At 44.2% G+C, this 25,445-nt stretch overlaps 2 protein-coding genes across 2 annotated transcripts; both read left to right on the top strand.

Moving 5' to 3' along the window:
* LOC138788858 (E3 ubiquitin/ISG15 ligase TRIM25-like) lies at positions 1-7,389 on the top strand. Its single transcript, XM_069967214.1, has 2 exons — positions 1-67; positions 5,475-7,389. The coding sequence occupies exon 2, from the start codon at positions 5,477-5,479 to the stop codon at positions 7,049-7,051; it is 1,575 nt and encodes a 524-aa protein (XP_069823315.1). The 5' UTR covers positions 1-67; positions 5,475-5,476; the 3' UTR covers positions 7,052-7,389.
* A 13,856-nt stretch (positions 7,390-21,245) lies between these two features.
* LOC138772071 (E3 ubiquitin/ISG15 ligase TRIM25-like) lies at positions 21,246-23,621 on the top strand. The gene has a single exon (XM_069952176.1). The coding sequence runs from the start codon at positions 21,277-21,279 to the stop codon at positions 22,918-22,920; it is 1,644 nt and encodes a 547-aa protein (XP_069808277.1). The 5' UTR covers positions 21,246-21,276; the 3' UTR covers positions 22,921-23,621.
* The last annotated feature ends 1,824 nt before the right edge of the window (positions 23,622-25,445 follow it).

Below are 25,445 nucleotides of genomic sequence, written 5' to 3'. Positions count from 1 at the left end.
CACAGACTCGTCAGGGACGGCACCACCGGCAGGAGCGAAGCCAAAAATAAAGAGACCTCCAAAGAAGGTGAGCCGTTGATTAACATTTCATCTAAATCATTGACTATTGAACAAACTACATTAATCAATAAAGGGTTAGGATTTGTTCCAACCCGGGACATTCAGAACTTTGATTTTTTGGTGGATATCTACAGATTCTGTCGTGGTGTCAGATTAAAAATGCAGTTTTATGATGTAAAACGTGGTAACAAAAGAGAGTCTGAATTACCCTTGGCATTACGCACCAGAAGTAAATATGATCCAGATGTACAGTGCCCACTATTTGAGAGCTTTCAGCAGGTTGTTACCGCTGAGGTTCTCGAAAGATGGGACGAGTGCAATAGCTTTAAAAATAAGGAATTTGACGGCTGGTGAGAACAGGGCCATAAAGGAACTAAAAGATGACGAAGGGTTAATTATAAAAAAAGCGGACAAGGGAGGAGGTATAGTGGTGATGGATAGAGAACAATACATAGAAGAGGCTATGCTTCAACTCAGTGATGGCAAGGTGTATGAGCGTTTAAAGAGCGATCCCACTCTAGTCTATAAGAAAGAACTTGATGCTATCATTGAGGAAGCATATATCGAAGGTATCATCGACGCTGAGATTAAAAGTGCTCTCATTAGTAACTATCCTAGAGTACCACTACTATACCTCCTCCCCAAAGTCCATAAGGATTTGAAAAAGGCCCCCGGTCGCAGGAGTGAATTCAATAGCTTGTACACTAACATTTCCTACCATGATGCTGCTGATGCTATATGTGATGTTCTTTCCATGAATGTCTCATTGGATAATCGTAAAATAGCCTTTCTAATGGAACTTTTAGAGTTCATTTTATTAAAGAACTATTTCCGCTTTGGTGACGATTATTTACAGCTGCAGGGGACTTCGATGGGGTCCCCTGCAGCACCAAGTGTCGCCAATATCTTTATGTCGCAGTTTGAGCAAAAGTACGTATGGACTCACGAACTCAGCTCCCATGTGAGGCTTTGGACAAGGTATGTGGATGATGTTTGCCTGCTTTGGTCAGGTGATAAGGACTCTCTTGTGTTCTTTGTCACATACCTTAACCAATGCCATCCACTTATAGAATTCTCCCTTGAGTGTGATCTTGAATGCATCCACTATTTGGATGTTGAAGTCAGAAAAGGGTCAAGAGGTGATGTAGTGACTACACTTTATTCCAAACCCACTGATATAAACAATGCGCTGATACGTAGTAGCGCACATGCCCCACAGACCTTCAATGGTATCCCCTGTGGGCAGTTTATTAGGGCCCGCCGCATATGTAGCAGTGATGAAGAATATTGTATTCATAAAAAAAAACTCATTGCTAGATATGCGGAAATAGGCTATGACTTTAGGGAACTGTGCCTTTGCATAAAAGGTCCTGAGTCAATGAAAACCCCCAAACAGGCCATATGTCGGAAGAGGAGACCAGAGCTGCTCATTGTCAGCTTACCTGATCCAAAGTCAGTAAGTACCCTTTCCAGTAAGCTACCTACCCTGTTCCCAGGGCCGATTCTGGGGTTTCTGCCGCCTGAGGCAAACCTCAGGCGGCCGCCTCGAGTGATGGCCGGCATCCCCCCCGCAACCCCTCCCCGCCCCCCCCCCCCCCCCCCGCAGCCAGCCGCTCACCTGTCCCACGCCGCAGCCGGCCCGCACTCTCAGCTGTCTCCACATCCCGTCAGGTCCCGCGATGTCACCCTGCAGCTGTCACGGACCTCCAGGCTGTGGTGAGTGAGTGGGGTGATCGGGTCACGCAGGGCAGCCCTGCGCGACCCGATCACCCCAGCGCGTCCCCCACCAACCCCGGGCACTCACCACAGCCTGGAGGTCCGTGACAGCTGCAGGGTGACATCGCGGGACCTGACGGGATGTGGAGAGCGCAGGCGACGGGACAGGTGAGCGGCCGCTGTCATTTTTGTTAAGTGATACTTAACAAAAATGACAGCAGGGGGGACATAATGCTGCCCCCTGCCGGACCGCAAAATCTGCCGCCTGAGGCGGAAGGCTCATTCCGCCTCATGGCAGAAGCGGGCCTGCCTGTTCCACACCCTCCTAGAAACCGAATGCAGCACTAAGGGTCCTACGAGATGTAGTGATTTTTTGTTTTCTTTGATTAACGATTGCTTTTGCGAATGACCTAAAATCATTTACCATAATACACGGAACTATAGTCTTTAGTTATGATCACTATTACGATCGTTCGTATACTCTAGTATATAACAAACAATGTGTACATACACCGAAAAATTATTTTATAGTCACTTTAAAAGATGCGAGCTACGACACAGGAACAAATTTTCTTTAGTGGTTTGATCGTTGCCTGCACACGGATGGAAAGATTATCGCTTAAATTTAAACAATATGACTAATTCCACACTATAATCTTTCTGAGTAATAGGGCCCTTAATGTACTGCGGTCTGGAACAGAGCGATGATGGGCCTCCAAAAGAAGCCAAGATGTAAGATTCACAAAAAGCACTATTGGACATCAGTTCTTCACTAGAGGTGAGCGAACCAGCCGGATTTCTGGTTCGTATGAATCAGAAATCTCGGCGGCTGACTCCCACTGTCTGCCCGCTACGTGCAGCGGGTGGATACATCGTAAGGAACGCCTGGAAAACTGGGATACAGCCACTGGCATTGGCTGTATCCTAGTTTTCTAGGCGTTCCTTACGATGTATTCACCCGCGGCAAGGAGCGAGCAGACAGCGGGAGTCAGCCGCCGATCGGCTGGTTCGCTCATCCCTATTCTTCACATGAGATACATTTTTACTTTCTGATAAGACAATCAGTGCTGACCAGCTCATTGACTTCAGCATAGTACCAGAAAAGAAAGAGGAAAACTAAAGCATCCATAAAAGTCCTATAAAACATATTGAGCCATCTTGTACGAGCACGGTCATTGACCAGCAACCTGGCTTCCTCTTCCTGGATCTTCACTTTCAAAACATCAAGAAATGGGTCTACTTCTGGTGTAAGAAAGCTTATACTCTATCGCAATCCTTCCTCCACAATAAGTGCAAGGTGAAGGACCTTTTGACCCTAGGAACACTCATTTGCCTGATGATCGCCCTATGTAAAATGGCTCTAAGGACCACACAAATATTCCACTGATAGGACATAAAACCATGCCTGCTGCATAAATGCTCCTTAAATAAGCACTGATCTACCATATGGTTTTCAGAGACAGGTTGGCCTATCTAAAAGAACTCTTAGACTGGGACCATAGATATGAATTAGGTGAAATTCTTGTAAATTTATAAGGACATCAAAAACAAGACACTTCCCTATTTGTAAACCAACCCGTGAGCATTCTACCACAACCACCATGCTATATGGCTTGGCTGCAATAGAAGAGCACATGCCTCCGCTCCCTCTTGTTTTTACATATGGCAGCAAATCTTTTAACCTGGTCTACTGCAAAGTTAAAATTTCAGTTTTAACATGACTAAGAAGGTCACAAATCTAGCCATGCAATGAATAGAAAGCATTCCATAGTGCAGAGGGATGTTAGAGCTAAAATAACACGATCTTACCCTCCATCAATATATGGCGTACCATCTTAGGTCGTGCAGGACAGGCACAACACTGCGGTGTACTAGCATCAAGAGAGGAATGTATCCAAATCTAGCCATATCTGACATAATGTTGGAGACGTTAATGAGTCAACTGTGAGGATGCTGCCATCATGTGACTGAGGTGGCTTTCTAATTCCCACCCTGCACATCAGAGAAGCTTATTACCCTCTTTAGGGATACTGAAGAGTCTATAAGGCCTATCAATTTTACTGTCTTTGTCTCCAGACTCTAGACCATACCTACCCCCTGAGGACTTGGCTCTCCCAAGAGAAGAGGACTCCGTACCTCCTGAAGGCCCCAACCCCCACCTTTAGAACCTTGCCCATAGTATCCCCTTTCTAAAAAGAGAAGATGTTATAAAGCACTTGTAACCAATTGGAAAGTAAGACCAAAGGGGAAGTAAGTTTTACTTTGTTTCGACACCTGTACCAGGATAGGAAAATTTCTCAATTGTCACCTTTTTCTTTTTTGTACGCACTGTCTTTGTTCCTCCAATCATCTTCTACCATCTTCATCCCTGCTATCCCAATAAGGGGACTAAGGGTGGTATTACAGGGGCCGATGGGGGCCCGATAATACCTGTAAACGAGCGCCGATCTGCTAGATCGTCGCTCGTTTACTGAGCCTATTACACAGCCCGATAATCGTTTAACAAGATCTGCAAGGACATTGTCACCGATGTCCTTGCAGCCCTTGCTAAACTGGCATACATTACCCATCCACGTTCCAGGGCTGCTCCTGCCATCCGCTTCTCCCCGGGTCCCGCACGCGCTCTAGCTTTACAGCGGCCTGTCAGCTGATAGGCCGCTCAGCCAATCAAAGGCCGGGACCGCCGCTGACAGCTGACAGGCCGCTGTGAAGCTAGAGCGCGCGCGGGACCCGGGGAGAAGCGGACGGCAGGAGCAGCCCTGGAACATGGATTGGTAATGTATATCGTTAGTCGCCGCCCGTGCACCACTATTACACGCAGCGGTGCGCGGTCAGCGCTCGAAAAAAATAGGTTCTAACCTATATCAACGATCAGCCGATGATCGTTGTCACCGGTTGATTGTTGCATTAATTACACGGAGCGATAATCGGCCGAATCGGGCCAATTCGGCCGATTATCGTTCCGTGTAATAGTACCCCAAGACGAGATACCTTTCTCATTCTGGACCCTCCTGACCTCCTCATCCAGTTTGTCATCCCTTAAGGCCCTATTCCACCAACAGATCTGACGACAGATTATCTGCCAAAAATTTGAAGCCAAACCCAGGAGAAATCCAGTCTTTCCTTTATGACCTGTTCTCTGTTTATAGTCTGTTCCTGGGTTTGGCTTCAAATCTTTGGCAGATAATCTGTCGTCAGATCTGTTGGTGGAATAGGGCCATAAAGGGCTCGCCTGCAAGTTTAGCCTTTGGGACAGGATCAGAGATTATCCCAGTAACCCAAGATTGTCTCAATCCCTCAGTCTTTTTGGTACTCATCAAGACCCCTCACTTGGACAATTGTCATTTTCTTGCCTTACCCTCAGAAGTGGAACAGTTCCTCACAATTGCTATTCTTCTCCCCAGTTACCAAACACGCAACAACTGTTCTGTACAAAACATGTAGTGAGATGGGCTTATATCTGCACAGAAGGCAAATTTCTGCACCTTGTAGTTTACACTTAAGTGTGTGAGGTTACCACATCTGCGCTAGAGCTTATTCACTCACCAGTAATCACAACCCAGTTTTTTGTTTATGACCACAATGTAGGCCATGGCTATGACAAGTGTTCATTAAAAGGTTAATAATTGTTCTTGTGCAGTTCAGCCCTACAATCCACCCACTGGCTTCTAAAATTCTTTTCTCTCTTCCTGTTTCAGCCATGGCGTTTGCTGCTGTGAGAGGTGACCTGGACTGTTCCATCTGTCTGATCACTTATACGGATCCTGTAATGCTGAGATGTGGCCACAACTTCTGCCGGCTCTGTATTGGTCGTGTGCTGGATACACAGGACGGGGCTGGAGTTTATTCCTGTCCTGAATGCAGAGAAGAGTATCAGGAGCGGCCTGCACTGATGAGGGACATCGCTCTGCGGAATCTAATGGAGAATATACTGCTGACTCCTCCAACACCGACAGAAACCGGGATCTGCTGCACTTACTGTGTGGACTCTGCTGTACCTGCTGTGAGATCCTGTCTGCACTGTGAGGCTTCTCTGTGTGATAAACACCTGAGAGCTCACAGCAAGTCACCAGAACACGTCTTATCTGAGCCCGGCACTTCCCTGGAGAAGAGGAAATGTTCTGTCCATAAGAAGATGCTGGAATATTACTGCCCTGAGGACGCTGCTTGTATCTGTGTTTATTGTGCTGCAGGAGAACACCGGGGACACCGGGTGGAAATGCTGCATGAGGCCTTTAGGAATAATAAGAAGAAACTGAGAAATGTTCTCCAGAAACTGATGACAAAGAGAGAGAAGACTGAGGAAAGAGTCCAGAGGGTAGAGGAGCGTTGGAGAAAAGCTCAAGAAAAAGCAGCTCGAGAAGCCGAGAGAGTCACTGCCCTGTTTACAGACATCAGGAGACAACTGGACGACCTGGAGAAGAGGGTCCTGAGCGAGATCTCCAGGCAGGAAGAGAGGGAGTCACTGTCACTGTCTGCTCTGATCCATCAGCTTGAATTAAAGAAGGACGAGCTGTCCAGGAAGATGAGACACATTGAGGAGCTGTGTAAGATGGCGGATCCACTGACTGTCTTACAGGAACCAGACACAGGTGACTTGTGTGATCCTGAGGAGGGGGGAGGTGATGAGGACACAGGGGGACATGATAGACAGCTCCATGATGTAGATGATCTGGATGTGGCTGTGATCTCAGACACATTCCGCACATTATGTGACATAATATCAGGTATAAGGAGCGGAATCTATGAGGAGGATCCTACAGCCATATTACTGGATGTAAACACAGCTGCTAATAATCTCCTTATATCAGATGACCTGAAAACTGCAACCTGGATAAACAAGAACCAGAATCGCCCAGAAACATCTGAAAGATTCCAATACTATCAGGTGATGAGCAGCAGGAGATTCTCCTCAGGGCGACATTACTGGGATGTGGAGATCAGTAGTACAAGATATTGGAGGGTGGGGATGTGTTATTCCAGTATAGACAGGAGGGGAGGTCAGTCATATATTGGATATAATAACAAGTCCTGGAGTTTGAGGAGATATAATAGTAAGTATTCAGTGATGCATGACAATAAGGAGGTCCTGTTACCTGACAGCATCTTCAGTGATAGAGTCCGAATATGTCTGGATTATAAGGCCGGGCAGCTGTCCTTTTATGAGCTGTGTGACCCCATCAGACACTTACACACCTTCACCGCCACCTTCACCGAGCCCCTTCATGCTGCAGTAAGTGTAAATGAAGGACACATAAGTATAAAGTGGGAGTGAAAAAACACATGGCCCTCAAGTTCAACCAAAGAAGGAGAGATGTTTAGGTAACATTAGTACAGGAATCCTATACTTTTAAGCGTTAATGTTATTTTGCCTTTTGCTATAAAGATATTGAGAGGGGCCAATTAGGAGAAACCATGGTAACCTAAGAAACTGGTGACGGAAACTTAAGATTTTGATTGGTGTATCATTCAACCAATGGGTGAATGAAAAGGTGGGGCTATGTGGGATGAAATGCAGCCATCTGTAGGACTAGATCACAAGGGTGGATGATCCGCTGTACAGGTACCTGGTGATCACTCTCTGGGTGTAGCTGTATACTACAGATGATATACACTGGGCATGCTGCCAATGTGTAATCTCTGGGGGAGATTTATCAAGCATGGTGTAAAGTGAAATTGGCTCAGTTGCCCCTAGCAACCAATCAGATTCCACCTTTCATTTTCTAAAGAGTCTGTGAGAAATGAAAGATGGAATCTGATTGGTTGCTAGGGGCAACTAAACCAGTTTCACTTTACACCATGTTTGATAAATCTCCCCCTATGTGTCTATTTATAGATAACTCACCAATGTGTCATGGCCATTATTCTCAGTAACATCACAGAACTTTTTTTCCCCTAAAATTAACCTTGTGTAATTAGTAATAGAATAGTGTCTATAGTCATGGACACGGAACACCTGCCTATTCATTATTATTATTATTATTATTATTATTAATAATATTAAACTGTAAATGTATAAAGTTCAAGGGGTATAAAAGCTTGACGTCTTACGATCTAAAGCTACTCTCAAATCTCGGTATTGGAAAACAGGCAATATCGGCTTTTGTCCAGATGGTGTAAGCCTGTTAACTTCTATCTTGTTCTATCCTTTGCATCTTGTTGCTTTATTATATCTTTTTGCTTGTGAGCCTATTTCTTCTTGCAATTTATGAATCTACAATGACATATGGGTGACTATTGGTAAACACTGTATGTGCTTTCTTGTTGCATAAGTACCTGGGGTGGTTAGATTTGTTTGTGACACTCACAAGATATCTTGTCTGGTATACGGCATCTCTGAATTTGACAAAAAAATACAAAAAATCTATTATTTTGGAAAAAAAATATATCTATTTTTTAGCAAAAGCCAATTGTAGATGCATCTAATGAACAAAACATAAGTCCTTTCTGAATATTTCCCATTCCTTTTGAATCCACCTATGGGGTTAATAAAAATGTAAAGGAAGGGCCCCGGCCTGTTCACCAAGCTTGGACCCCCCCCCCCCCAACCGACTGTAACTTTGGCGGCACTAACTTAAAAGAGAAGTCCGGGCAAAATTGTTAGTAAAGTATTGTATTGCCTCCCAAAAGTTATACAAATCACCAATATACACTGGATATGCTTATAAAGAGCTTTTTTTCCCTGCACTTACTATGGCATCAAGGCTTCACTTCCTGGATAACATGGTGATGTCACTTCCTGGATAACATGGAGATGTCACTTCCTGGATAAAATGATGATGTCACGACCCGACTCCCAGAGCTGTGCGGGCTGTGGCTGCTGGGGAGGATGATGGCAGGGGGATGCTCAGTGTCCCTCCAGTGCCCTGTGTCCCTCAGTGTCCCCCTGCCATCATCCTCTCCAGCAGCCACAGCCCGCACAGCTCCGGGAGTCGGGTCGTGACATCACCATGTTATCCAGGAAGTGACATCACCATTTATCCAGGAAGTGATCTCACCATTTTATCCAGTAAGTGACATCACCATGTTATCCAGGAAGTGACATCACCATTTATCCAGGAAGTGACCTCACCATATTATCCAGGAAGTGACATCACCATGTTATCCAGGAAGTGAAGCCTTGATGTAGTAGTAATTGCAGGGAAAAAAATCACTTTATAAGCATCTCCCTTAATAAGTAAATATTGGTGATTTGTATTACTTTGGGGGGGGCAATACAATACGTTAATAAAAATTTTCACCGAACTTCTCATTTAAGTCTTTTTCCTCGATAGTCAGCCTGGAAAGGACCTGTGGTGACATCATTGTCACATGATAAGGCCCTTAATATATTCTCTAATGTTACTGCATTGTCTCCTGGCTGCAGTGTTTCCCTGATTTGTGCAAAATTGCGGTAAAAAGCAACAATTTTTATGCAAATTATGGCTGAACAGTAGTCTGGAGATAATACACCACTGAAAGTATAAGTCTGTTTGGGGCCATGGGCCCCTCAGGAGCTCAGGGCCCCAGGCTACCACCCAAAACGGACCTATTATAATCCGCTACTGTGTAAAGGGTACCTAATATTTGGACAAACTCCTGACTGTCATACCACATCATAATGTTCTATCGATGGGGGTCTGGATATTAAGACCTGTGTCAATAACTAGCATGAAGGAGTGGAAGGAAAAGGATACACATGCTAAGCCCCTTTATTTCTGTTCTAAACAACAACTGCAAGCGGTCTATGGAATTATATGGAAATGTATGGGTCAGAAGTCGGAAGTTTGTCCTGGTGATAGGTACACTTTATAGTAGACGTGTCAGGGTTTTAGGTGATTAAACTAAGAGCATGGTTGCATAGGGCTTCTCAGCCTGATTTCATAATTTGCTTTTAGAGATTGAGCCTTCCAGTGCAGAGATAGTTTTTTTATCAGTAGGGAATTAAGCACCAAAAGCCCGAGTGGAGTTTCCCCTGGATGAAAAAGCCCAGCTATGTACAAAAGTGACAGCACTGGAATCCGGCTTCAGTACAGCATAAATCTGGGGACAAATTTCCTTTAGAAACCCAGCTATATGGATGAGTATATATACACACAGTCATCACACATGGATTAGTACATACACACGCAGGGCTGGCATCAGCACTCTGCAAACCCAGTTCCCCCTGTACCTGGGGCCAATATGAAGACCAGCTGCTGTGCCTGGCCCTTTAACTGTAAGCGCTTCTAACTGCAGTCACTAGACGCTGCTCTTCCCCAGAATTCCGACATCACTTGCAGAATGGGGGGCGAAAAGGAGACACCAATGACAGGAGACAGGTGAGTATGACTGTTGGTATACTCGATTTGCCAATGGCTAACCTGCAAGCTGGTCATCTCCAGTTCAAATATTCTGAAAGCAGGAAAAATGGATTGATAAAAAGGCGCTGCATATGGACCAAATCAGACCACAGACCAACATGTTTTGAGATCGGACTGATCTATTCCTCAGGTAAGTGCACTTACCTTGAATGCTCATCATAGGATATCCGCACAGACAACAGAGGGGTAGAGCACTGGTAGAAAATAAAGCAGGCACAGATGTAAAAAAAAAAAAAAAAAAATGCAACTCCTACCTAGCTATAGGAAAACGGTAAATGGTGCAATAACGCCACCAAGTGATCAAAAAGTATATTGCAATGCACAGTGTATATAACCAAATAAATAGTACATTGACTGCAAGAGCACGGGTGTAGTAACTCTGTGTTCAATCAAGTGTGAAGGGCATACAAAAGTTATAAATGTCACAGTATCACATGAGCAAATGTTACATTGAGGAATGAGATGTCAGATTTACCACATGGCAAACGACATAAACACAAAACCCACCTATATTTTTTTTCCCTCAATTTAACCTCTTAACGACGCATGACGGGTATACCCGTCATGCGGCCGTTAAGGGTAAACAGAGAGGGCTCCCGGCGTGAGCCCTCTCTGCAGCGCGTGGTCCCCGGTTGCTATGTGCAGCCAGGGACCGCGTGTATTAGTCGCCGTGGCCGATCGCCGCAGCGGGCTAATTAACTATTCAAATGCAGCTGTCAAAGCTGACAGCTGCATTTGTATAGTGTATGTGCCCCCTGTCCCTGGTGTCTAGTGGGGGATCTCCGTTGTACTGAGCCTGCCGGTGCTCAGCGTCGCTCCTACGCTGTTCCTGCCTCGGCAATCTATGTATGTGGTCTGCAGCAGACCATTATAATAGAGCACCGATCTGATGGATCATTGCTCTATTATATACACAGGATTGATCTAAATGGGAGATCAGTTCTGTGTATATAGAAGTCCCCCAGGGGGCTTCATATTACTGTGAGTGAAAGTAGAAAAAAGTGTTATTAATAAAAATCCCCTCCCCTAATAAAAGTCCGAATCACCCCCCTTTTCCCATTTTACAAATAAAAATAAATACATAAATAAACAAACAAACATGTTTGCTATCGCCGCGTGCGTAATCGCCCGAACTATTAATTAATCACATTCCTGATCTTGCACGGTAAACGACGTAAGCGCAAAAAAATCCCAAAGTGCAAAATTGCGCATTTTTGGTCGCATCAAATCCAGAAAAATTGTAATAAAAAGCGATCAAAAAGTCGTATATGCGCTATCAAGGTACCAATAGAAAGAACACATCATGGCGCAAAAAATGACACTTGACACAGCCCCATAGGCCAAAGGATAAAAGCGCTATAAGCCTGGGAATGGAGCGATTTTAAGGAACGTATATTTGTTAACAATGGTTTTAATTTTTTACAGGCCATCAGATACAATATAAGTTATACATGTTGTATATTGTTTTAATGGTACCGACTTTAGGAACATATATAACAAGTAAGATTTTCCATAGGACACACAGCGTAAAAATGAAGCCCCCCCAAAGAAAAATAATTGCGTTTTTTTTGCAATTTCACTGCGCATATAATTTTTTTCTGGTTTCACAGCATATTTTATGGAAAAATTCAGCCTGTCATTGCGAAGTACAATTAGTGACGCAAAAAATAAGGGCTCAGGTGGGTCTGTAGGTGTAAAAATGCAAGTGCTATGGCCTTTTAAGCACAAGGAGGAAAAAACGAAAACGCAAAAACGAAAGCCCGGTCCTTAACCCCTTGCCGCAAAATGACGTTCCTGGAACGTCATGTAAAGCAGGTAGTTAATGCAACATGACGTTCCAGGAACGTCATGGCTTCCCTGCCTCCCCCCTCTGTCCCTAATTGCGATCGGGCAGCAGGAGGAGGCTGTGTCACACAACCTCCTCCTGCTACCACTGCCCGGAGGGAAGCCGCGCTCCCCCCGGGCAGTTAACCCCATAGACGCCGCGGTCGATGTGACCGCAGCGTCTATGGGGAGATTTGTGGCTTAATATAAAGATCGGGCGGCAGGAGGAGGCTGCGGCATGCTGCCTCCTCCTGCCGACACTGCCTGATTCTCCCCCCCGGCCAGTTTCACCCCCCCGGATCACTCCCCCCCCCCCCGGATGTGCATTACCCAGCCCCCCTCCCCCGCGCTCCTTGTCCTCCCCTTCCCTGTGTTCCTCCGTCCCCTCCTCCGATCTGGACCCTGATCCTCTCCCCGGCCTGTTCCCCCCCACCCCCGATCCGTCCCCCCAGCACTGATCGCCCTCCTGTGGGCTTCAGACTCCTCCGCAACCCCCCCTCCCCCGGAGCCGCACGAGCAATCGCACGGCTTCGGAGGGGTTACCATAGTAACCCAGACGCTTCCCGGTGCGTCTGGGTTACTATGATATATAACGATCAGGCCCTTGCACTGTAGCAGGAGTCTGATCGTTTGAATGAGTAGTCAGTGTGTAACACTGACTGCTCATTCATTCATTCATTCATTCATTCAATATACAGTATAGTGAATTACAGCACTCATCACGTGCTGTAGTGCATTATACTGTATATATGTACCTGAAAAGTAAAAAACACAAAACACACACACAAACATAAATACATTAATAAATAAATTAATTAAACCAATAAATAAATAATTAACTACATGAATTAAATAAATAAATAATTAAAATAAACAAATAAATATACATATTCCCCATCCCCCTTTATAAATGATCCCCTATAAATAAAGTACACATATTTGGTATCGCCGCGGCCGTAATCACCCCGTCTATTAACCCGTTACGTTAATTATACCGCCAGATTATTGCCATTAACAAAATAAATAAAAAACTAACCAAAATGACATTTTTTTGTTAATCCCGCCCCCTAAAAAATATAGAAAAAAGCTATCAATAGCACACATTTACCCAAAAGGTTTACCACTAAAAGTGTCAGCTTGTGCCGCAAAAAAGAAGCCCTTACATAACTCCATTGGTGAAAAAAGTTTAATAATACAGGTCTTACAATATGCAAGACACAAACAGTATATATAGTATAAATGCCATAAACTATAACAAAAGCTATATACAATGGATATCAATGTAATCGTACCGACCTGACGGACAACTATAACATGTCATATGTGATGTATAGTAAACGTCATGCAAAAAAATGGAGAAAAACTGCTGCTAAATTGTGTTTTTTTATTCGTACCACCTCATAAAAAATTTAATAAAAAATGATGAGGGTGTCACATGTCCCCCAGAATGGTATCGATGGAAACATCAACCTGTCTTACACAAATATTTTGGCACCGCAAGGCCTCTGTGACATGATATAATGGCTATAAAAAACCTGAAATAAGAAAAGACCCCAAAAATACACAGGGCTTCTGTCATGTCTGCGGCCTGTGGTTGAGTCAGGTGACGCACAGCAGCCACATATGGGGGATTTATAGAAACATTGGAATAAGGGGAATAAATAGTGAGTGGTATTTCTCAGTTAGTATTTGCTGTGTTAGAGGGAAAAAATTGATTAAAATGGAATATCTGCCAAAAAAAATGAAAATTTTAAATTTCCCCACCAACTTGCTTAAATTTCTGTGAAACACCTAAAGGGTTAATACACTTATGAAATGTTACTTTGAATACTTTGAGGGGTGCAGTTTTTATAGTAGAGGGATTTATGGGGGTAACTAACATACAGGCCCCACAAATCCACTTCAGAACTGAACTGGTCCCTAATAAAATCTGAATTTGAAATTTTCCTGAAAATTTGAAAAATCGCTGCAAAATTTCGAAGCCCTCTAACATCCTAACAAGTAAAAGGACGTTCACCAAATGACGTCACCATAAAGTAGACATGTTGTAGATGTTGCATTAATTATTAGTTCATGTGGCATGGCTATTTTTCTCAGAAAAAGAGAATTTTGAATATAAAGGATAGTAAATTTTTCAAATTTTTGCGCAAATGTTGTGTTATTTACAAAAAACTACTGAGTGTATCAACCAAAGTATACCACAAACATGAAGAAGAATATGTCACGAAAAAACAATCTCAGAATAACCGCGATAGTTAAAAGCATCGCAGAGATATCACTACATAAAGAGAGACAGGTCAGATTTGAAAAATAGGCCCTGGGCATTAAGGCCAAAACAGGCTGAAGAGGCAAGGGGTTAAGGGGTTAATCTCCCAAATAATTTCTTTTTGGTTTCACAGCATATTTTATTTATTCCCCATTTATATTTGATTTTATTCATTCCCCATTCATAATCTAAACTTGTTTGTAAAAGGTTTCTATTTGATGAATTGGGCATTTGTCTGTATTACATCCTGACTTACCTTACTTCCTGGTCCACTCTGTCTCCACTCCTCTGTCCTGCCCCTCCCTTCTGAGACAAAGGACATGTGATCTCCATCTCTTCTGTGGGCCAGGCAAGCTGTAACATGTCTTCTGTAACATGACTTTACACCTATCAGTGTTAACTTAGCCAAAGCAAAATCAGAATGAGCATGTGATGGGCAGGTACCAGACAGCTGGCTCTGTGGGGCAATGCATGCTGGGAGATGTAGTTTGATGGCCGGGTGCCATGAGATATAACTGGGATCTATTTTAAAAGTTTGAATCTGGGGCTAGGAGCAGTGTAGACAACTAGAAAAAGTGTCAAATGATCGGTGGGGGATCGGCAAGTGCACCAATAAGGATTTTTATTTTTTCTTCTGGGATTGCTGGAATAACCCATTAATGAAAGGTAAGCCTTAAAGGGAAACTAGCTAAGAAGAATTCACTGCACAGAGCTTTCTAAGTTAGGGTGCATTCACACTACAGAATCCGCGCGGAGAAGTCCCTGTAGATTCCAACCCCCCCACCCCCACACACACCCCTGGTTGAAGATCTGCCCGTCCAATAGGCTCCATTCTATTCAGGCAGATACCGCTGTCTGCCCAAAAAGAATTGACATGTCTAAGCATAGAAGGAAGCCTATGGGTCAGCTGGATCTTCAAGCGGGAGTGGGCACAGAATCTGCAGGAAGTTCTCCACATAGATTCCGTAGTGTGAACGCACCCTAACATATTAATAAAACCCAGGATTACACAAAAAGGTAGTAGGGATGTTGGTAACAAAACTAACTTTTTCCTCACAGTCCCCTGCTCTATGGGAACATAACAGCAGGTTGGGTTCTTCTTACCTGCTGTTTCTGTTTAGGTTCCTTCTAGTCCCCTCCCGGCCGCAACAAATTTTAGGGCCACAATGCTGGAATCTATATCAGAATTCGGCTCTTTTGGGCCTATGTTAATGCTGGCATCTCCTACTTCAAGATGGAGGCCAAGAAATTGCAATGCCTGCTACCCCACAATACTTACTGGCAGGGCCGGCTCCAGGTTTTTCCGTCCCCTTGGGTGACAGAGCCTCAGCGGGCCCCTCATCCATCCTCTATGCACCCATCATCCATACACTATGCACAATCACTTGAGACACCACTAACATACACAAACACACATTATTTACACAGATACCGACTGCCTGATACTGACTGCCTGACACTCACCTCTTCATCATGGCAAAGATTAGCAAGTATACAAAGGTATATATACACTATGCAGGATGTGACGTCCCATGTGGGGAACCATGGGTAACACCTGACATTCGTGAAGCCACATGACCTGCTTACACAACCCATAACAAAACATCAAATAAATTGAAAGGAATAAACATCAGTAAATAGAAAGTAAATCACTTCTATAGTTTAATCCTTTAGAGCAGGGGTACTCAACAACTTTTAGTGAAGGCCACTTACCGGGGGCTATTGTCAGGTGAAGGTCCGAGCTGAACATCAGTAGGAAACGTGTTTTGTTACTTTGTCACAAACGTTCAACTATTTATATACAGAATTGCTGCTTATTAGCGGTAAAACTGGCATTTTTTTTCTCTCTCACCAGGCCTTTGATATTAAGTACAAAGGGGGTGACTGCCCTGGTAGTATATAGCCCCCCTGTTGCTCCCCCAGTAGTGTATAGCCCCCCTGTGCGCTCTCCCCCAGTAGTATATAGCCCCCTGTGCGCTGTCCCCCAGTAGTACATAGCCCCCTGTGAGCTCCCCCCGTAGTATATAGCCCTCTGTGCACTCTCCCCCAGTAGTATATAGCCCCCCTGTGTGCTCCCCCCAGTAGTATATAGCCCCCCTGTGCTCTCCCCCTGTAGTATATAGCCCCCTTGTGCGCTCTCCCCCTGTAGTATATAGCCCCCCTTTGAGCTCCCCCCTGTAGTATATAGCCCCCTGTGAGCTCCCCCCTGTAGTATATAGCCCCCCCGTGCGCTGTCCCCCTGTAGTATATAGCCCCCTGTGAGCTCCCCCCAGTAGTATATAGCACCCCTGTGCTCTCCCCCCAGTAGTATATAGCCCCCTGTGAGGTCCCCCCTGTAGTATATAGCCCCCTGTGCGCTCCCCCCCAGTAGTATATAGCCCCCTCATTAGTATATAGCCCCCTGTGAGGTCCCCCCTGTAGAATATAGCCCACCTGTGCGCTCTCCCCTTGTAGATGGCCCCCAGACAAAAAAAAAAAAAAATAACAAAAACAACTCACCTAGCACCTCGTTCCCCGCTGCGGCTGTCTTCTTCTCTTCCCGTCGGTCCGGCCCCCGGCTGATACACGCTCTCTGGGGATGTCCCGGGGATTCCCCAACAGAGCGCGCATCAGTGACCTCAGCGTATGCTGCCGGCCTGTACTTCCGGGAAGGACAGGCCGGCGGCGTACACTGAGGTCTGTGGTGCGCACTCTGCTGGGGAATCCCCGGGACATCCCCAGAGAGCGCGTATCAGCCGGGGGCCGGACCGACACTGCCCCCAGCCCCACAGGCGTACTGACATCTAAGGACGGTACGCCTATGGGGCGGGAGGCAGTGCGGTGGGGAGCGGGACCTCCTAATCGCCCCGGGACGGACCGGATCCGGGGCGGTTAGGAGGTCTGACCAGGGGTCCGGACAGCTGGCCTCCGCGGTCCGGGTTCGGACCGCGGTCCGCCAGTTGAGGACCCCTGCTTTAGGGTATCGTGTATCAAATTTGAGAATCCAAAATGCTTCTCGTTTTCTTAGCAGGCTCCCCCAATCCCCTCCTCTAGGGGGTCTGTTCACATGTTCCAAGGCGATATCCGCAAAGTAGCTACACTCCCATTGTGCTTGGAAAAACCCGAAACGGTTGGGTACTACTGCCTCCTAGGTTCCTAATGTCTCCCAGGTGTTCACCTCCCCGTATCTTTAGTTTTCTAATGCTTGACCCAATGTATTGTACATTGTATTCCATACATAAACCGTGTGGGTAGTTGCACAATTAATGAATGTTTTTATAGTATGGTTAAGCCCTGTACTCAGTATCGGACTGGGCTACTTGGGGCCCACCAGGGGAAATGATCCTGGGGGCCCACCAATGAAGAACATGCTGACCCAATTCTATGCTGGATTGATCCGTGTCCACAACTAGTCAAACTACAACTCTTAGGGCCCTATTCCACCGGACGATTATCGTTCAGATTATCGTTAAATCGTTCGCATCTAAACGATAATTGTTCGTTTGAAATGCAGTTAACGATTAACGACCGAACGAGAAATCGTTGATAGCTTTATAAGACCTGGACCTATTTTTATCGTTGCTCGTTCGCAAAACGTTCGCATTGAATAAGACATCGTTCGGTCGTTCGGAATAGATACGAACGCAATAGCGAATAAATAGTGAAGAAAAAACGATCGCAATTACGATCATAAGTAACGATTATCGTTCCATGGAAATGAGTGAACGTTTTCAGGTCTTTCGCAATAGCGGTCGTTTGAGATTGTTACTCGTTAACAATTATGCAAACGATAATCGTCTGGTGGAATAGGGCCCTTAGAATGCCCTACACTTATGAAGCTCTCAGTGTATACTGGGAGTTGTAGTTCCAGAGAGGAGTGATGGTTGTGTAGAGGCTTCTGGTGGCTGCAGTCTGATACAAATAAAAAAAAAATAATATAAATGCTTATGTATAGAACCTATCACCCCTCCCCCTTCCCTGTATCCATCCCCTCCTTGGTTGAACTTGATGGACATGTGTCTTTTTTCAATCGTATTAACTATGTAACCATCAGCCGTGAAGATCCATCAATAAATCTATTTACAGCATCCGCTATTATCAGGGGATTTTCCATTCAGATATTCTACAACTCCCAGCATATTCTGAGAACTGTGTGCTGTCAATAAATGCTGGGAGTTGTAGTGTTTGCAACTGAGTACTCAAAATAGTTCTGTGGGGGCTCAGTGTATGGAAGTGACCCCAGAACAGCACTAATAGGGGATGGTACATATATGCTTATATAGGCCAGGACTACATTGCTGTATATACCTATATATATAGGCCAGGACTACATTGCTGTATATACCTATATATATATATATATATATATATATAGGCCAGGACTACATTGCTGTATTGGTTACACACATATTGGAGTAGTACATTAGAATTCTGTTTCTCCTGTTCATACTGGGGTTGGTTGGTCTGAGGGGCCGGTTGTTACATCACGGCCTCCTGGTTTTTATCATATTTTTATCTTTTAGTGTTTTTGCATGTTGTATACTATTTACAATGAAGATGTTTTTAGCTACTACATTTATTGGTGGAGCGCTGGTGTCTCTATATGACAGGTCTTTCTCTTTTGATGGGACATATATACACGCTGCACCCACACACATTATACCTATATACACACTGCAGATTCAGTCACACATACACATATATACACTGCACCCCCACACATTATACCTATATACACACACTGCAGAGTCAGTCACACATACACATATATACACTGCACCCCCACACATTATACCTATATACACACTGCAGATTCAGTCACACATACACATATATACACTCTGCACCCCCACATTATACCTATATACACACTGCAGTCAGTCACACATATATACCCACTGCACCCCCACACCTTATACCTATATACACACTGCAGTCAGTCACACATACACATATATACCCACTGCACCCCCACACCTTATACCTATATACACACTGCAGTCAGTCACACATACACATATATACACTCTGCACCCCACACCTTATACCTATATACACACTGCAGATTCAGTCACACATACACATATATACCCTCTGCACCCCACACCTTATACCTATATACACACTGCAGATTCAGTCACACATACACATATATACCCTCTGCACCCCCACACATTATATCTATATACACACCCTGCAGACTCAGTCACACATACACATATATACACTCTGCACCCACACACATTATATCTATATACACACTGCAGAGTCAGTCACACATATATACACTGCACCCCCACACATTATACCTATATACACACACTGCAGAGTCAGTCACACATACACATATATACACTGCACCCCCACACATTATACCTATATACACACTGCAGATTCAGTCACACATACACATATATACACTCTGCACCCACACACATTATATCTATATACACACACTGCAGATTCAGTCACACATACACATATATACCCTCTGCACCCCCACATTATACCTATATACACACTGCAGTCAGTCACACATATATACCCACTGCACCCCCACACCTTATACCTATATACACACTGCAGTCAGTCACACATACACATATATACCCACTGCACCCCCACACATTATACCTATATACACACTGCAGTCAGTCACACATACACATATATACCCACTGCACCCCACACCTTATACCTATATACACACTGCAGTCAGTCACACATACACATATATACCCACTGCACCCCCACACATTATATCTATATACACACTGCAGATTCAGTCACACATATATACACTCTGCACCCCCACACATTATATCTATATACACACTGCAGATTCAGTCACACATACACATATATACCCTCTGCACCCCCACACATTATATCTATATACACACCCTGCAGACTCAGTCACACATACATACCCTCTGCACCCCCACACATTATACCTATATACACACACTGCAGATTCAGTCACACATACACATATATACACTCTGCACCCCCACACATTATACCTATATACACACACACTGCAGATTCAGTCACACATACACATATATACACTCTGCACCCCCACATTATACCTATATACACACACTGCAGATTCAGTCACACATACACATATATACACTCTGCACCCCCACATTAAACCTATATACACACTGCAGATTCAGTCACACATACACATATATACACTCTGCACCCACACACATTATATCTATATACACACACTGCAGATTCAGTCACACATACACATATATACACTCTGCACCCCCACACATTATACCTATATACACACACTGCAGATTCAGTCACACATACACATATATACACTCTGCACCCCCACACATTATACCTATATACACACACACTGCAGATTCAGTCACACATACACATATAGGGGGAGATTTATCAAACATGGTGTAAAGTGAAACTGGCTCAGTTGCCCCTAGCAACCAATCAGATTCCACCTTTCATTCCTCACAGACTCTTTGGAAAATGAAAGGTGGAATCTGATTGGTTGCTAGGGGCAACTGAGCCAGAGTCACTTTACACCATGTTTGACAAATCTCCCCCATAGTATACACCGTGCACCTACAGTCACATGTCTGGCCTCCCATTACCCACCATATCTGTCTGTATTCCCTGGAGCTTTCCCTCTTCAGACCCCAGGACAGCAGAGGAGGGTGGGGGGAGCTGACACTGTTCAGCCACAGCTCTACGTCTGACCTCCTGGGTGCTGATAACTTCTTTCCCTTCTGTCAGAGCAGCACACTGGTGAGGAGAAGAGCAGCCAGAGCTCCTGTCATACAGTGTCCTGCTGCTCCTGCACATCCAGACACCAGCATCTATGGCAGGGAGAGGAGGACCAGTGTGCTGGGGCCCAAGGAGAGCCGTCCATGTATTTGCCTGTATCAGGGGGCCCTGGAACTTGCTGTCATGAAGAGGTTAATAGTGACTGATCTTGTGCTGCTCAGCCCTGCCCTGTGTACACAAGTATAACCCGCCCTCTGGTTTCTGCAGTTTCCTCTTTCTCCAGCCCTCCTACTTCCTGAGCACTATTGAATTTGTAGTTTTGCCATGGCGTCTGCTGCTCTGAGAGGCGAGCTGGACTGTTCCATCTGTCTGATCACTTATACAGATCCTGTAATGCTGAGATGTGGCCACAACTTCTGCCGGCTCTGTATTGATCGTTTGCTGGATACACAGGACGGGGCTGGAGTTTATGCCTGTCCTGAATGCAGAGAAGAGTATCAGGAGCGGCCTGCACTGATGAGGGACATCGCTCTATGTAAACTAATGGAGAATATACTGCTGACTCCTCCAACACCGACAGAAACCGGGATCTGCTGCACTTACTGTGTGGACTCTGCTGTACCTGCTGTGAGATCCTGTCTGCACTGTGAGGCTTCTCTGTGTGATAAACACCTGAGAGCTCACAGCAAGTCACCAGAACACGTCTTATCTGAGCCCAGCACTTCCCTGGAGAAGAGGAAATGTTCTGTCCATAGGAAGATGCTGGAATATTACTGCACTGAGGATGCTGCTTGTATCTGTGTGTACTGTTATATGATTGGAGAACACAGTAAACATAAAGTGGAGTCACTAGATGAGGCCTCTAAAAACAACAAGCTGAAGCTGAAAGATGTTCTCCAGAAACTGATGATAAAAAAAAAGGAGACTGAGGAAAGAGTCCAGAGTGTGGAGGAGGGCAGGAGAAAAGCTCAGGAAAAAGCAGCTGGAGAAGCCGAGAGAGTCACTGCCCTGTTTACAGACATCAGGAGGCGGCTTGACGACCTGGAGAAGAGGGTCCTGAGGGAAATCTCCAGGCAGGAAAAGGAAGAGTCAATGTCACTGTCTGCTCTGATCCAGCAGCTAGAAATAAAGAAGGATGAGCTGTCCAGGAAGATGAGACACATTGAGGAGCTGTGTAACATGGCGGATCCACTAACTGTCTTACAGGAACCAGACACAGGTGACTTGTGTGATCCTGAGGAGGGGGGAGGTGATGAGGACACAGGCGGACATGATAGACAGCCCCATGATGTAGATGATCTGGATGTGGCTATGATCTCAGACACATTCCGCACATTATGTGACATGATATCAACTATAAAGGTCTATGTGGAGGATCCTTCAGACATATTACTGGATGTAAACACAGCTAATAATGATCTCCTTATATCAGACGACCTGAAAACTGCAACCTGGACAAAAGAGGACCAGAATCGTCCAGACAGATTCCAGAGTTATTGTCCTCAGGTGATAAGCAGCAGGATATTCTCCTCAGGGCGACATTACTGGGATGTGGAGGGGTGTAGATCAGGATATTGGAGTGTGGGGATGTGTTATCCCAGTATAGACAGGAGGGGGGGGGATCACTCATTCATTGGAAATAATAAGAGGTCCTGGTGTATGGGGAGATGGAATAATAAGTATGTAGTGGCACATCACAGGAAAGACATGCAGTTACCTCACCAGATCTCCAGTGATAGAGTCAGGATCTGTCTGGATTATGAGGCCGGGCAGCTGTCCTTTTATGAGCTGTGTGACCCCATCAGACACTTACACACCTTCACCGCCACCTTCACCGAGCCCCTACATGCTGTATTATGTGTATGGGAAGGTTCTATAAGAATATTGGGGAGAGGCAGCAACTGGGAGAAATGTGAAAGTGTGGCTACAGGTGATGATTCCCACATGGCAGCTGTTCCTATGATTTGATCACATTGGTGGATGATCCACTCTACAGGTACCTGGTGATTACTCTCTGGGTGCAGCTGTATACTGGACATGATATACTCTGGGAATGCTGCCAATGTGTATTCTCTGTGTCTCCTTGTGGATAATTCCCCAGTGTGTCATGTCCTTTATTCCCAGTATCAACCAAGTTTCTGATCCTTTCTGGAATTATCCTTGTGTTATTAGGTCACACATAACATTGTAAATACATAGAGGCATAACGTATATAAGGCATAACGTATAGAAACTTTTCATTTACATTGTGGATTTACCGTATTGAACACATGGATAGTATTGTGGAGCCTGATCCTTACTGAATTACATCCCATATGTCTGCAAGGCCTGAATATGTGACCAGCATCACAAAACCAATCCATGTAATATCCTACTGGTCCTAATATTAAAATTAACCGTTAGTTTTCTACAATGTTTTTCCATATAAAGCTGGTGTCACACACTATATAGAGACTTTTTTTTTTGTTATTACTGCTTGAGGGTTTTTTTGAAAAATTTTTTAACCTTGCTCTTTTGGAAGCTACAAAAGTGTCAAAAACTTATTATTACTCTGTTATTATTCTGATGTTTTTTATTTCTTACTGCAGTTTGTATTCATATAGGCATTTTTTGATCTGGCGTTTTAGTGCCTCCCATTTGTATCATTACAAGTCAAGTAATTTTTTAACAACATGACTCAAGAATTTCAATTTAACCATTTAAGGGGGGGGGGGGGGGGGGAGAGAAAAAAATCGCAACAGACATGACCTTTTTTTTTTTTTTTTTTTTGCTCCTTTTTTCCTATAGAGGTCTACAGGAGGAATAATGCAAGTATTTATTGGGGAAAAAATGCCAGAGATTGATCCTCCTGCAATTTAAAAATAATGCCATTAGGCCAAAAAAAATAAACTAAAAGACAACACACTAAAGTACATGAAAAACGACTAAAATCTAAAACGCTGAATTAAAAAAAAAAAAAAATTGGGTTATGAAAAATCGATTGCAACATCCAGTAATCCCTTAAGGCTATGTTCACACTACGTATATTTCAGGCAGTATTTGGTCCTCATGTCAGGTCCTCATAGCAACCAAAACCAGGAGTGGATTGAAAACACAGAAAGGCTCTGTTCACATAATGTTGTAATTGAGTGGATGGCCGTCATTTAATGGCAAATATTTGCTGTTATTTTAGAACAACGGCTGTTATTTTGAAATAATGGAAGTTATTTACCGTTATTTATGGCGGCCATCCACTCAATTACAACATTATGTGAACAGATCCTTTCTGTGTTTTCAATCCACTCCTGGTTTTGGTTGCTATGAGGACCTGACATGAGGACCAAATACTGCCTGAACCCAGCCCGAAACTGTTATTACAGACTAAAAAAGTGTAAGTGGATCCAGCAGGAATAAGAAGTATAAGGCCTTCCTGTATAGTTTCCATTCCTTTTGAATCCAGTTTTAGGGCCCTATTACATTATTATTGCCCAATCCGGCAGATATTGCCACATGTCATGAAGACAATAATCAGCCGATGAGGAGATAATCAGCTGATCATTTCCTCTTAGCAGGTTTAAAAAGCATCGCCCGCCGACCATGCATTGCTCCGTGTAATAGGAGGTGCATGGTCGGGCGCTGATGAAACTGTATATAGAAAATAATAAAGTAATACTTACCTGTCCGTGTTCCCTGGTGTCTTTTGGATCCTCCCAGCTATAGTATTTTTGCTCAATATTTTTCAACCAAAATCTGGAGTGGACTGAAAACACAGGAACTGCAAATGTTTCCATTGTAGTTTTTCCTCCATCAGCTCCACTCCTCATTTTTGGCTCCAAATACTGTCCAAAATCCTATCTGTGAACATAGCCTTATAAAGATTACAGCAACGTTACACATATATAGTAATGTTGTAAATATAAATATATCTCTTTTATATGTTTTGATCTTCAGCATTTGGAGAAAATAGGATGATTTTCATTTGTCTTTTCCTCCTCATAATTTTAGGGAGAACTGTGTATGTAACTGCTGGACCTTCTAGGGGTTAATAAAATATATGTATAGAAGTGGTGTCTGAGCCTTTATTTGTTGTTTCAGCTACAGTTTTTATTTTTTTCATAACTCTTGCGATCATACTGCATTCTCAGGGGTATATATATATAATATAGTGGTGCCTTGGATTACAAGCATAATTTGTTCAGGGACCATACTTGTAATCCAGATCACACAAACCAAAGCAAATCTCATAAGAAATCATTGAAATGCACCCCAAAAATAATTATTATGTCAGATTATAAGTTACTGTAAAGTATAGCAATCAGCATGTGGAGTATAATGTATAGTAACAGCATAAACCAGGAAAAGCAGCAGGAGTTTGTAGATACAAGATGGAACTGCAGATCCCCATAATGCAGTAGTGTAGTACAATAGGCTAGACTAGAGAAGCAGAGCTGCGGTCTGTGTGGTAACATGACAGCAATGGGGAAGGGGTGTGTGTTCAGCATGGACCAATCAGG

Source organism: Dendropsophus ebraccatus, chromosome 1 (assembly GCF_027789765.1).
Source record: "Dendropsophus ebraccatus isolate aDenEbr1 chromosome 1, aDenEbr1.pat, whole genome shotgun sequence".
NCBI classification, from domain to species: Eukaryota; Metazoa; Chordata; class Amphibia; order Anura; family Hylidae; genus Dendropsophus; species Dendropsophus ebraccatus.
This window is presented reverse-complemented; position numbering and strand designations above follow the sequence as displayed.

What these genes read in the sequence shown, in the direction of transcription:
- LOC138788858 (XM_069967214.1), top strand. Translation starts at nt 5,477, where the DNA reads ATGGCGTTTGCTGCTGTGAGAGGTGACCTGGACTGTTCCATCTGTCTG.
- LOC138772071 (XM_069952176.1), top strand. Translation starts at nt 21,277, where the DNA reads ATGGCGTCTGCTGCTCTGAGAGGCGAGCTGGACTGTTCCATCTGTCTG.